This window comes from Neolamprologus brichardi, chromosome 9 (genome assembly GCF_056152115.1).
Source record: "Neolamprologus brichardi isolate AB-2024 chromosome 9, ASM5615211v1, whole genome shotgun sequence".
Taxonomy (NCBI): domain Eukaryota; kingdom Metazoa; phylum Chordata; class Actinopteri; order Cichliformes; family Cichlidae; genus Neolamprologus; species Neolamprologus brichardi.
Window position 1 is genome coordinate 3779546 of NC_142112.1, and position 13610 is coordinate 3793155.

The window sequence follows — 13610 nt, forward strand, 5'->3', positions numbered from 1 at the left end:
ACCTCACATTTAAAGGTGTCCGATTTAAAGGTGTTTTTCTGTGCTAAAATGTTAGAGAACATGGGGTGGCTGTAGCTCAGGTGGCAGAGCAGGTCAGCCACTAATCAGAAGGTCGGTGGTTCGATCCCAGGCTGCCTCCTGGCTGCATGCGAAATATCCTTGGGCAAGATACTAACCCCATGTTTGCCTACTGGTGGTGGTCAGAGGGCCCGGTGGCGCCAGTGTCCGGCAGCCTTGCCTCTGTCAGTGCGCCCCAGGGCAGCTGTGGCTACAATGTAGCTGCCATCACCAGTGTGTGAATGACTGAATGTAGTGTAAAGTGCTTTGGGGTCCTTAGAGACTGAGTAAAGTGCTATACAAATGCAGGCCATTTACCATAACTGTCAAAGCAAATGTCACAGAAATCAGTCCAGTCACGATGATTTTGCTTTCAAAGAGGTTTATTGAAAGAAATATTTTTCAAATTTTATAAAGATCAACTATTTGATTATGCTATCACACAATCAGAACCTGGAGCATCACCGTTTCCCCTCCAACCTTTTGTCTTTGATATGAATCATTAGCGCTTTGGACAACCCAGATTTTCCTAAAAAAGTTGGGTTTATGTGTAAAATGTAGATTTGCTGCAGTTCAGCACCTGGACTCTTACTGAAGAGCTGTGCTGTTGAAACACTTGGAGAACGTTTAGCATTGTCCTGATGAATGTAGACAATGACAAAGGCCTTCATTGAAGTAGATATCATCAGGATGGCAGCAGGCCGTCTAGAAACATTGTAACCAGGCTTTCTTTTTTAACCCAATCATGTGACTGGTTGCTCATGTTCAGTATTTGATGTCATGTTTGTGGTTTCAATTCTGTTACATGTTACACATTTTCCCAATTTTATAGAAAACGGGTTTCCAGAACTGCTTCACTGGCGAGCTTAGCGTTACTATTTTATGGCTAAGCAGTATTCCATAGACTGCCAGAGTACATTAAAAAGTACTGGTTTTGATGGGACATGTCATGACTCAGTACTTCTAAGCAAGATGTGTTAAAGATATGCTATTGCTAAGAGGTTTCACCACGTCACACTTAAACAGCAAGATGTGGTCCAAAAATGCCTTTCATGTAGGTGTACTTTATTTAACCCCCCAGGCGAGACAGCCCGGAGACCAGACATGGGGAATCAAGTGCTTCAGGATATTTTGGAAACGGTCAACAGTTCTGCCCAGGACTGCCACACATGCATCACTCTGTTACAGTGGTTTGCAACCAAAGATACAAGTATACAATATAATCTTGTATCATCTAAGATCACTATGTTTGCAGCTATTCAGTACCCCGCTCTTCCATGACCTGGAAGTAGTATGTATATATGTATTATATAAATAACGACTCTCCCGTTACCTGGAAGAATTCAGTGTTTCACTCTACACACAGTCTGCAAGCATACAGCAAAAATCCGCTGCTTCGCACATCAAACCTTCTCATTGCCGGATGATTTTTCAGTGCAGCATGCAAGTAAAAATGTGTACAATATTAAAAGTCTTTAGCTTCATCACCCTCATCACCGTCATCGTCGTCACATCCATTTTTACCATGGACAGCTCCTTGTTGTTGTTTTTTTTTAAATAAGAAATTAGAGCAGTCTTTATTTGTTTTGTATATTTTCCTCTATAGTTTTCTGCATTTCAAAGCATGCCAAAGAAAGTTCGGTTTCTGCATAGTGCTGGCTATACAAGTGCCAAAGAGTTTGATTCCTTTACAAGTAATAGAAGGTGGTATTTACAGGCAGAATAGATCCAGTGTTGTGTAAACGGTACCAAACCCCCCCTCCCTCCTTCAAGTGCGCAAAATATCTACAAATAGCAAGTCTGTGAGAACTCATAGAAAGTAGAAGAGAGCTGAAAAAAGCTCAGCAGTATGGAAGAGCTGTTAAGGGGAGGCATGTGTATTAAGTGCGCAGGCAGTTCTTATCTTTGTGTGTGTGTGTGTCTAAATGCAAAGGGGAAGAAGCCCCCACAAGTCAAAAACTGCCCACAAACCAAAACATTCCCCCTTTTTTCTTGGAAAGTGCACCCTCTATTGTTATAATATGCAGTGTGCATACATAAATGCGTCCTCTAGCACTAAGGTCTACCGTTACATACAAGGTCAGAGAAGAAGAGTCGACAACAACCACATTCTAGTTTTGAGGTCATAGTTCTGAATGTAAAGATACAGTTCAGGCCACTAGGTGACTGTCATTGAACACTAACAGAAGACTCACTACAGGATGTGAGATGGCAATGGGAGCCCACTGCTGAAAGACACCACTGACTGCACTGTCAAAAGAAAGAAAGAAAGTCTTGTAAAGAAGCCAGGTCCACTGGGTCGAGAGTAGTTCTTTGTTTCCAACCAAAACCAATCAAAAGTGGTGATGGCAGTGAAATAAACCAGTAGTAAGAAGAGCTCAGCAGATTTGGTCAGTGTCACCTTAACAGCTTTAAACACCTGCGATGCTTTCACTCACGCTTCGACTATAGAATACTGAACAGAAACTAAACAGCATCAATCATCCTAACAAACCCATCACACCCTCGCCAATCAAGTCCATTTAAAAAGATCTTTGTTTACAGTTACGCTCAATCCAGCTGCATTTCTGCACTTAACTCAAATGACGACAATCTTTTGGGAGCGAAAGAGCTGGATTAGAGTTTCCAATGTCGCCAGCAGTGGTTTGTTTACAGCACGGGCTTGCTTTGGTTCAAACTTAAAGTGCACACGCACGGCCCAATCACCGCACAGACACCGACGATTTCCACTAACGGGTGAGAGATACCGAACGTGGCCTCGACTGCAGGCAGGAGCTGATTGAGAATTTTTCAGTGTACAATAATGTTAATTAAATATGGATACATACTGAATAAATATCGATACAGAGTGAACAAAAGAATGACAGAACACAGAGAGCCGTTACATGCTGAAACAAAGTGAAAAATCCACAGACACATCATAATAGACCCACAGTGAAATACAATCTTCACACTTCTGCATTAAAGGGGAACTCTGCTGAAATGTGACCGCATATCCAATTCGTTTCTTTCTGATTGGTTGGTTTTGAGTTTTTTGAGACACATTCCTGAGTCTTTATTCAACATCTGCACTGTTTAAAAATAATAATGATAATAAAGTGCTTTAACTTCAAATGGACGTGGTTAAGCTGCTACAAGTCTTAACTCTTTAAAGGACTATTGCACTTCAACAACAAGCTTGCCCTCTTCCTCCATTACAACTTTTGATTTTGTAGTACAGGAAAGGGTCTTTCCATGTAACTGCGTATAAGGGAAGACACATTTTGAAGACGTTATGGGTGTTTGTTTTCCTTCATCTTGAGACTGTGCAAAAGTGACCATTAATGCAGAAAAACAACCTGGTTTTTCCCCCGAATATAAAGGAGTATCAACACGCAACCATCACCTTTTATGGCTATCTGGGTGTCTCCAGGGTGCATCTCATATCCCTGGACTGGTGTTGTTCCTGTGTCATCACTGTAATGTTAGTCCAGGTTTGTTGGTTTGTTGGTGACAGTTTTTAAAATCATTAGCTAACTTCGTGGGGTAATGCTAGCTGAATACTCAGACGATGTCATTGGTCAGATGCAATGTTGATCGGACCAACATCATTGTCCCTCCCTGAGCCTGGTTCTGCTGGAGGTTTCTTCCTGTTAAAAGGGAGTTTTTCCTTCCCACTGTCGCCAAAGTGCTGCTCATAGGGGGTCATATGATTGTTGGGTTTTTCTCTGTATGTATTATTGTAGGGTCTACCTTACAATATAAGCGCCTTGAGGCGACTGTTGTTGCGATTTGGTGCTGTATAGATAAAATTGAATTGAATGATAATGCAGGATGAACACCAACAGGGATATCAGATTGTCCACCTTTACTCCATATGACCAGTAACATCTTTTAGAGTGTATGCGTCCTCTTCTATATCACATTAGAAAAAGTGTTGCTGCTTATTCCTTCACAGATGTTCTCTTTTTGACACACAGTTTGTAAGCTCAGTGCACGCCATTCTCCTTAGGCCATTTACAGTAATTAACATCCCAGACTCATCCTCGTGACCTTACAGTTCTAGTTGTACGTGCTTCTGGACATCTGGATATGAATGATTTGGCAGTATCGGGCTTTCAGTCATTTCTGTGACGTGTTCTTTTTCTGGGATGCAATGACTGCACAACAAATATTGTGAAGAGTAGGAAATTTACCTTTTGTAGACATTCCTTTGAGCCATAAATGCAACAGACTGACTAACACAGTACAATGAGAGATTTCAAGAAGCTCGGCGTACATCTGAGAAAGAGTCAGAGAATCTCTTGGGGTCACTTAGTCCAGATCGGGGGGCGATCGTGGCTCAAGAGTTGGGAGTTCGCCTTGCAATCGGAAGGTTGCCGGTTTGAGCCCCGGCTCGGACAGTCTCGGTTGTTGTGTCCTTGGGCAAGACACTTCACCTACCGCCTACTGGTGATGGCCAGAAGGGCCGATGGCGCGATATGGCAGCCTCGCTTCTGTCAGTCTGCCCCAGGGCAGCTGTGGCTACAACTGTAGCTGCCTCCACCAGTGTGTGAATGGGTGGATGACTTGGTGTGCAAAACGCTTTGGGGTCCCTAGTGGGGACTAGTAAAAGCGCTATACAAATACAGGCCATGTACCATTTACTTCTAAAGAACTGTGCTCTGCTTGAGGTCAGACTCAAACTTCTACGCTCAGCTAAGAGGAAACTGTAACATGCTCGAACATCACTGTCACTGTCTGTAACTAAGCGAGTTTGCAAGCAGAAAGACAAATTGTTGTCCAAGAAGGAAGACCTTCACCCTTCGCCCTTCACCATTAAACTTGGCGAAATTTACCCGAGGCTCGTTTGGAGAAACACCAAGAACACCACCAACTGTTGAGCATGGTGGTGGTCACATCAGTTGAAATGGTACATTGAACAGCGTGAATGTTATAATGAAGGAAACAGACCATGTCACATTTTATCCACAAAACCTCAAACCATCAGTTGAAAATTGAATGTGACCAGGTGTTTCAACAGCGTAGTAACCTAAACATAAACTAAAGCAAGTGAGATAAACTTTTCCAAAGTGCTGCCCGCAAACCAGTGGAAACTGTTTGGACCTTGCTTAAGAATGCAACCATTTTAGCTGGACTCTACTAATTCTTCATAGAAGAGTTGTCAGATTTATTTTGTGTTTCCACGTCCCAACTGACCACGGGACTGGAAACACCACGATCCTCGATGACATTCCCATCGCTGTTGTGTGCGTCGACCTGATGCGTTAGGTTGCAGCACAGGGTTAGGGTTAATCACAGCTGCTTTAGAGTCCAGGTGCAGCGCTGCAGCTCTGTAGCTCTATTCCTACGCCAGGGAAAGAGTAGTCCAAAGAAACCTTTGAAAGCCCAGTATTGCCTTGACATTCATGTCCATGATGAGCGTCGGTAAACTTAAAACCACAACTGTACGTGTCTGTCTACAGTATGCGAAAGAAGCACTTATAAACAGAAGGAAATGCCATTATTCAGATGTCATTCAACTGGTTACTGATAACATTTTTACTGTTGCTTTGAACTGATGAAGTGCTGTGGATGGATATTTAAGATGGACGGCAGCGCCAACAGTTTGAAGCTACGCGTCTTCTTCCCTCGGTTGATAACTGCACTGCGTGAAAGGTTAAATGGAACCAGACACATCTTCTGATGCACCTGAACAGAATCAATCCTGAATCAAAGGACTGTCAAGGAGTACATTTCTAATGAGCTAGAACAAAACTGGTTTGTTTCTAAACGTATTGCATGCTGTGTTTCTAAACTCATCACATAGATAAAGCAGTGGTGTGATGAAGTAATTACAGCCTTTTCATACCTCTGCAAGAATCTGCATTAAAAGTTTGTGACAAGGATGAGATGTTGGGACCCCAAAGTGGGAGGTAACTGAAATAATGCTGTAAAATAACTGTGTCAGGTGCAGTTTCTCCTTCCTGTGTTCTCTGCAGCCGTAGATGTCAACATTGTAAAGGGTTTGTGCTATCAATTCAAACACTAAACTGTCATTTGCCTGTTTAATGGAGGTGTTCACATCTTTTTTTCTTTCTAGACAAAAACTTGGAAATTAAAAACCAATGACCCTTGACAGTGCATGGATGCAAACGTACTAATCACCACGCTCTGCAGACAGAAAGACAAAAACAAGGACGAACGCACACATAAAAAGCTTTGGACCTGAACTCATCACACACGTAGATTAAATCACACTCGCTCCTGTCGTCTTGCCAGTGTTTGCATATTATACTGTACATAGAATAATGGCGCATTCGGCTGGTCGTTGTAAACTGGCAAACTTGTGTAATTACGGATCACATGACAAACGCTTATGTACACAGTAGAAGCTTTCTGGGTGCATGCTTAGGAGAAAAAGAAACCAATGAAATCTGAGGTAGCAAATTCAACCTACGATAAACTAGAATCACTCGGCATGTTTTCCCTTTATGCACGAGCTTTGATGTGACGTTACACATCCAAGCGTTCCAGTATCCAGTCACTGCCGACTTCATTGTGTCAAAAATAATCCAACACAACTTTGCTGTAAGGTCACAACTCGTAGCTCGTGAAATTAGTAAGCTGTTTTTTGTGTGTTTTTTAATTTTTGGTGCACTGTTCTCGTGGAAAACTTGTAAGTTTGCCAGTTTACCTGTTTGCGACGCTGCCTAAGCGTGCCAAATGTTCTTCACTCCCTAGCAAATCTGTACAATGTTTATGACAGGGCAGCTGATATGTTCATCAAGAAAATTCATGGCTTTTTACCCTCCAGTTCCCACCCCTGAGGTGCAAACCAGCCAATCCAGTGTGCTCTTGGGAAGTGTGGAACATCAGCTCCACCTCTTGGGTGTAGGACTTCAGGGGGAAGGAACCAATGACAGGACGAGACAGCAGGACTCCTGTTAGGCCAGCTAACACTACAATTTTGAGAGTTTATCGGAAGCGCCATGGACATATAGAATAGAATAATCATCGTATCAATAGGATTTTCAGTGCAAGACGTAAATGGCTACTTGTTTCGTCGTTCTGTTCAATGTTGTCTTCGATGGTACTCGTCAGTCATCCAACACTGGATACAGCAGTAAAGGGATTCTTCTACAAGTTAGCAGTCGTTTATATGTAAGTCTGAAAAAAGCGACATCCTAAGAAGGACGACTGAGAGGTCCAGACTATGTTCACTCAGTGTGTGGTTTTGGTTAAAGGTTGTACCATTGTGGGGCTCAGAAAGCTCCAAGTGTTTCCCGAGGAGAGGGTGGGACTTCAGACAGAGATAATGAAAGGCCTCAACCCCCTGCCTGCTTCACGTTCTCTGGGCAGTGAGTCCTTATTGAGAGGTTGACAGTGAAGATACAGTAGCTGGGTGCCCTAAAAGGCTAAGTGGCAGGTACAGTAGGTGTCTCCTGAAATCCAAAGTGCCACATGGAGCGGTGGAACCAAACTTAAAGAGTTGCTGAATGCAACAGTCTCGTTTTCTGTGTCCCTGCCTTGAGCCCACTCTCCTTCCCCTCATCCCCGTGTCTTCTTTAGCTCCCCCCTGGGTCGGAGCTGTGTCTCTGTGGTGTCCGTGAGTCCAGGGGTGTCTGTGGTTCTTGGAGCGATAGCCTCCGTGGGGTTTCAGGATCCAGCGGTGAGACTCCTGTTGCAGCAGCTGTCCCAGCATCCATGCATACCCCTGAACCAAAATCTAACCCTGCTCCTAAGCTAGAAACTGAACCCTCCCCACTCCCTAACTCTAAACCTAAACCTGATCCTGAACCTACCACTGCCACTGAAACGACTCCAGCTCCACCGACTAGTCCGAGATGCTGGCCTAGTCTGTCCAGTCCAGAAGGGGCGAGCTGGCTCTGGCTTGTGTTGATCAGAGACGTGTCCTGGGTCTGCAGAGAGTCAAGAGGTTTAGCTGGGAACTCCTCGAAGTCCTGGGAATGCAGGATCTGTAGGGAAAGAAGAGAGAGGTCTTTTCAAGAACAGAAGAAATTAGTCATGCAAGACTTCATACCTGTGCATGTTGCAAAAAACCCAAACGTGTGTTTTTGGCTGTGTTGATATGTTAATATTAGGGGTGCAACGATACACAAAATTCACGGTTCGGTTCGATACTTTGGTGTCACGGTTCGATATTTTTTCGATACAAAAAAATGTTCATGGTTTTTTAATTTGTCATTTATTAAAATTATAAATATATATTTTAACTCAAAAGTACAGTTTTTAAATTTAATGTTGCTGAAACAACAAAGTACTAAAAAATTAATCTATCTGATGGAGAAATCCCTCATCTTTGGAAAAGAGAGTTTATTACAGAGAAATGTCTCTTTCCAAAATAAAAGCTCTACTATACGCTTCTTCTGGGCTATATTCTCAGCAGCATATTAAACATATCAGGTCCCCATAAGGAGAATCATGTGCTAACGGCTGTCTAAATGACTCGGGTAACGTTTGTAGCATGTGTGCTTGTTGTTTTTGTCTGTTTCCACTTGTCTTTGCACTAGGATGATGTCGGAGTAAATGTGCAGTCATATTTGTTGTGTTCCCACTAGTGCTGTCAGCGTTAATCTGAAATGACGTTAACGCCACAACACGGCAAATCTCCGTTAACGAGCTACCGCGGATCGTCCACGGCCAACACGTTAACGAGCTAACTGCGCTAACACACTAGTTCCCACCCATGTAATTGAGCATTGCTGGCACATCCAACATACTGTTTTACTTTTGTCCATGACGTGCTTACCTTCAGGGTCATACGTCACATGAAGACCAAAATATTTCCAAACGCCAGATCTGAATGAGGGTGGGGGAGGTTCAATTTGCCATGTTGCAACGAGCTTAGCTTCTGTCTGCTAGCTTGCCCTGCGCTCAGTGAATCTGCGTTCGACTACTCCGCCTAGGCTGCACTGTCGAGCGCAGATCCACTGAGCTCTCAACACAGACAGCATCGTCTAGTTACGTCTAGTAACTAGTTAATATATATGTAAAATGTTTCATGATTGACATGATTGTGTTCAGATCTGCGGAGACAGGTTTGGGTTTGCTGTGTGGGATTACAAAACGTTACAAAACTATGACATCACAACAATGTGATTGGTCACTTGCAGTGTTGAACCTGGACCACCATTAATTATGATGATCCAGGCACCATATCAACACGGGGGCATCCGATCATTTGGCTAAAGAGGCCGTCTGCTCTGTGATCACCTGACGCTGCACTTCAAGATTGTGTCGTCATATCGAAGTTTACATTCTGGACAGACTGTATTTTGGTAGCATCATCACATCACTGTTGAATCTGGAGCTTCAACATTTTTATGGGAAAGCTAGAGGTCTGTCTGCAATTAGAATGATATAAATGCCTTGAACCTTCAACTGTTTCTTGTAGGGATGCACCGATACCGATACTGGTATCGGGTATCGGGGCCGATACTGTAAAATGTGTGTATACTCATACTCGTAAAAGTTAACCGATACCAACTTATTTCATTAATCAGAGGGTGGCTTGTCATTTCTGTTGTAGTTTTTTAGATTGGCCACTAGGGGGACATCCCACGCTAAACAGGCACAGGGTTAGACGAGTGAGACTGGCGGCTCCAGATAAAAAAGAGAAACTGGAGGCTGCTGTAGCTAGGCTAAACAAAATGTCAGCAGTGTGGAACAGCCAACTTTAACTCAGGTTTTGGAAAAGCGATGAAAAATGTCAAGAGGAAATCCACGGGCAGTTAAAATAACAGAGGCTCGACTCATTTTATTGCTCTGGATGACCAGCCAATGCCGGTCGTGGAAAACATAGGATTCTTCTCAGCATACTCGAGCCGCGATATGAAATTCCCAACCGCCCACACATCAGGGAGATAATGGTGCCAAAACTTTCTGAAGAGGTAAAGACAAGCAGTGTGTGCGTGATGTCAGTCCTCGGTTTAACGGCACAGTGGACTGATGATCCACGGGCAGATGAGGAGTTCGTCAATGCCAAATACTTTCGTTATTTTGTTTGTTAGTTTACAATATGGACACTCTGCAACAATTTAAAAGTTTATTTTATTCTCAAACCTAATTTGTATTTATTTTATTCCAAACAGAAGTGTTTATTTATTATTCTGAAAGCTCGAGACAGTGCCAATAGTTCAGTGATATTTTGTAAAATTACAATGTGGAGACTCTGCAATAATTTAACAGAAGTGCTTATTTTTCACTTGAAATTTTTTTGTGGTCATTTTTATTAAGATTTTATTTTTTATCGGCAGAGAATAAAATAAAACCTGTCTTCCAATTCATTGCATTTGTGTGTGTGTGTGTGTGTGTGTGTGTGGTAGAAGTATCGGTTTTTGTACTCTGTATCGGCAAGTACTCAGATCCAAGTATCGGTATCGTATCGGTTTGAAAAAATTGGTATCGTTGCATCCCTAGTTTCTTGTAAACACTCGTGCAGACAGCAGGAGAGGCTAATCAGTGAGGGGATAAAATGAACGACACGTTATAAGAAATGAAGAATGATTCCCACTCACTTGGACACATTGGGGTGTGTCACAGATGAGGTACCTTATTCATCTCCAAATATACAACATGTGCAAGATGCTAAATAAATAAAATAAGCATTTATTTAGTGTTTGTGGGATTGAATGTATCTACTGAGAGACGAGCTTAAACGTCTAACATGTTACTGACAGATCAGCAGGGTAAGATTTGCCAGTACGTTTTTCACCTGTGACAGAGAGGCCAGTGTGTCTGTTTCGAGAGGTGTACCAGGAGGAAGCACTCCGTCTCCCGGACCGGGTCCTGGACCGGGACCTGGGTAGGGTGAGGCCTGAAAAGAAAACATCATCTTGTTAGTGAGCGTGAAGTGTAACCCACCACCAGTCCCATACGCTGTGTGCGTTATTACCTGAGGTGGTGATGAAACAGCGCTGTAGGCTGGAGGTACCAGCGCCATCTGCCTCTGCAGCAGCTGCATGATCACGCCGATGTCCGTCGACATGCGACTCTCTAACCTTCACAGTGTATAAGAGATGATCTGCTGTTAAGAGTCTATCAAGTCCATTTTAAATTTGATCCATGATTGATGTCAATTTCAAAAAGACAGGAAGTTAGCAGTAAAAATAAACGGACCAGACTGCTGATTCGAGTCGTATCGAATACACTTTTTGAAACTTTGTTTTGCTAACGGTGCATTTCTCTTAACATCCTGCTGTTAGTCTGTTAAAAGTAAAGCAATTCTTTTTCCCCACAGGAGTTTTCTTTTATCTTTTCAGCATAAACGCGTCTTGGCGCACAGTCACACTGCAGATGTAGATAAATGTGTGCGTGACGCGTGCAGAAGTTTGCATCTCATCCTCTTTGTCCTATCTCAGGCTAATTAGGAGCCGGTCTGCTGCTATTTTAAACTCGGCAACACTTTTTGAGGTCTAACAGAGGTTTTCACATATCAGCAGAGGCATTCATCAGTCTAACGTGGAGATATCGTCTTTCTCAGCAGCTACAGCTCAGCACAGAGGAGTACAAACGTTTTATCTCAACTGGACCTGAGAAAGAGTCTCGTTGAGCCAAAGGCTACACAGCTGCAGCAGCGAGAGGAGAAGCTCTCCGTAGAGGCGTTAAAAAAGAAAAAAGCAACCCTGCTAGTTGTACCTGTTGAGCTGTTTCTGCAGCAGGTCCAGGCGTGTGTCCAGCTGGTTGCGTTGCTGGCGGCTCAAGCTGTGCAGTGGTGTGTTGAGGGGCGGAGGGGAGGCAAGGCTGCAGCTGGGAACCTCCTGGTACTGACCACTCCCCCGGCTCTCTCCCCAGAAACTAAAGATGTTGGACACACCTGAGAATGCGCCTATATGAGGGTGGAGAGGGGAGGAGTGGGTGTGTATGTGAGTGTGCAAAGCAGTAGGAAAGGATGAGTGTGTCTCTGTCGTACCATACCTGACAGGGCGTTGCAGGTGTTCCCAGGCTTGGGGTCTCCATCACCCTCGGTGTTCTCGGTAAAGGGCGGGACTTGCTTGTGTGGATTCTCTTGCATTGCAGACGGAGGGGCGAGACCAGTCACTACTGACTCCTCCCCCTATAAGAGGAGCAGGACCAGAACATCCACATCAGTTTTCACAGCGCCATCCTGTATAATAGTCACAGTGGCAGCGTGGAGTCGTACCTCGTCACCACTGGAATGTGAGGACACGGAGCTTCGATGCGCCCCCCATGGTCTCTTAGACGCCTCCTCTTGTTTTTGGTTGTGGGCCGTCTCCCGCTGTCTTCGTCTCACAGACTTATGGGACTTTTTTATTTCTCCAGCATCTGCATCATCTGGACAGATGCATAGATGGATAAAAAGGAGAAGATGGTCAGTCCAGCTGGATTAGAAGTAAGGAGATTAATATAGTATTTCTTTGACCATTCAAGCACATAAAATAATTCAATCTGATCTATAAAGTGCCAATTCACAACAGCAGTCACCTCAAGGCACTTTTATTATCAGGTAAAGATCCCACATAGTGGAGAGAAAACCCAACAATCAGACTGTGCTCTATGGGCAGCGCTTGGTGACAGTAGGAAGGAAAAACTCCCTTTTAACAGGAAGAAAGCTCCGGCAGAGCCGGGCCCAGGGACAGCCCAGTGGGAAAAGACAAGAGAGACAGAAAGAAACAGATACTGTGGGAGAGAGAAGACAAACGTTAATGATGTGTAACACCAGGGGAGCGAAAAGAACCTATAACAGAATGAGAGAGGGGTGCTTCTGAACAGAGATGGGCAGTAACGCGTTACTTGTAACGCATTACTGTAATCCGATTACTCTTTTCAAGTAACGAGTAAAGTAAGGGATTACTATTGCAAAAACGGTAATTAGATTACCGTTACTTTCCCGCAGGAACGCTGCGTTACTGCGTTACTAAAACCGTGATTTTTTTGCGAGAATGTCTCATGACAGTGACGTAAGCGAGTGCGACGTTCGTGACAACAGCTGTGTGCAGATCAACAATGGATCATATATCGAGTGCAGAGAGAGTATGAGCGTGCAGCGTTTAAAGCGTGGAAGTACTGACCTTACTTTGAGTTTGACTCCATAAAAAGTGACAAAAACATTAGTGTCCGTTGTGCGTGGGAAGAAAACTTCTTTTTACAGCAAAAAAACCCTAAACTTCCAAACAAGCACCGAGTAGCTACGACGTAATGGGAAACTCACAGAGAAACTCGCGGATTCTTCCACTGACCGCTGCACACCTGCACCAGGGTAACCCTCCGCCTACCCCACTCCTGCTTTACAGGTGAAAATAGAGCAACAGGACCGCTAGTCTTTGACTTTATTTATTTTCTGCTGTGTTTTACTTGCATCTATTTGAAAGACTGAGTGTAAACACAAAAATATTTTATTTTATGTGCTGGAATGTGCAGAAAATAGGTTTAAATATTAAACTAATTTCTTCCAGTCAGAGAATGTTGCAGATAATTAAATTTTTGCTTGATGCATAAAGTTAAAAGATTAAAACTAATAAAACAAGTTTTAAAAAGAGACTTTTCCATTTGATTACATTTTGTATGATGATTATGCAGAAAAAGTAGAATTGGGCTGAAAGATCTATCAC

At 43.4% G+C, this 13610-nt stretch overlaps 1 protein-coding gene across 1 annotated transcript in view; it reads right to left on the minus strand.

Annotated features, from left to right (window-relative positions):
- Positions 1-428: 428 nt before the first annotated feature.
- Positions 429-13610, minus strand: part of kcnh2b (potassium voltage-gated channel, subfamily H (eag-related), member 2b) — a 296712-nt gene continuing 283530 nt past the window's right edge. The window contains exons 17-22 of the mRNA XM_087845832.1: positions 12182-12333; positions 11956-12094; positions 11677-11866; positions 10934-11039; positions 10754-10855; positions 429-7994 (exon numbers count right to left, since the gene is read on the minus strand). Coding sequence (XP_087701958.1) covers positions 7584-7994; positions 10754-10855; positions 10934-11039; positions 11677-11866; positions 11956-12094; positions 12182-12333 — 1100 coding nt within the window. The 3' untranslated portion in view covers positions 429-7583. The remainder of the gene's footprint in view (positions 7995-10753; positions 10856-10933; positions 11040-11676; positions 11867-11955; positions 12095-12181; positions 12334-13610) is intronic.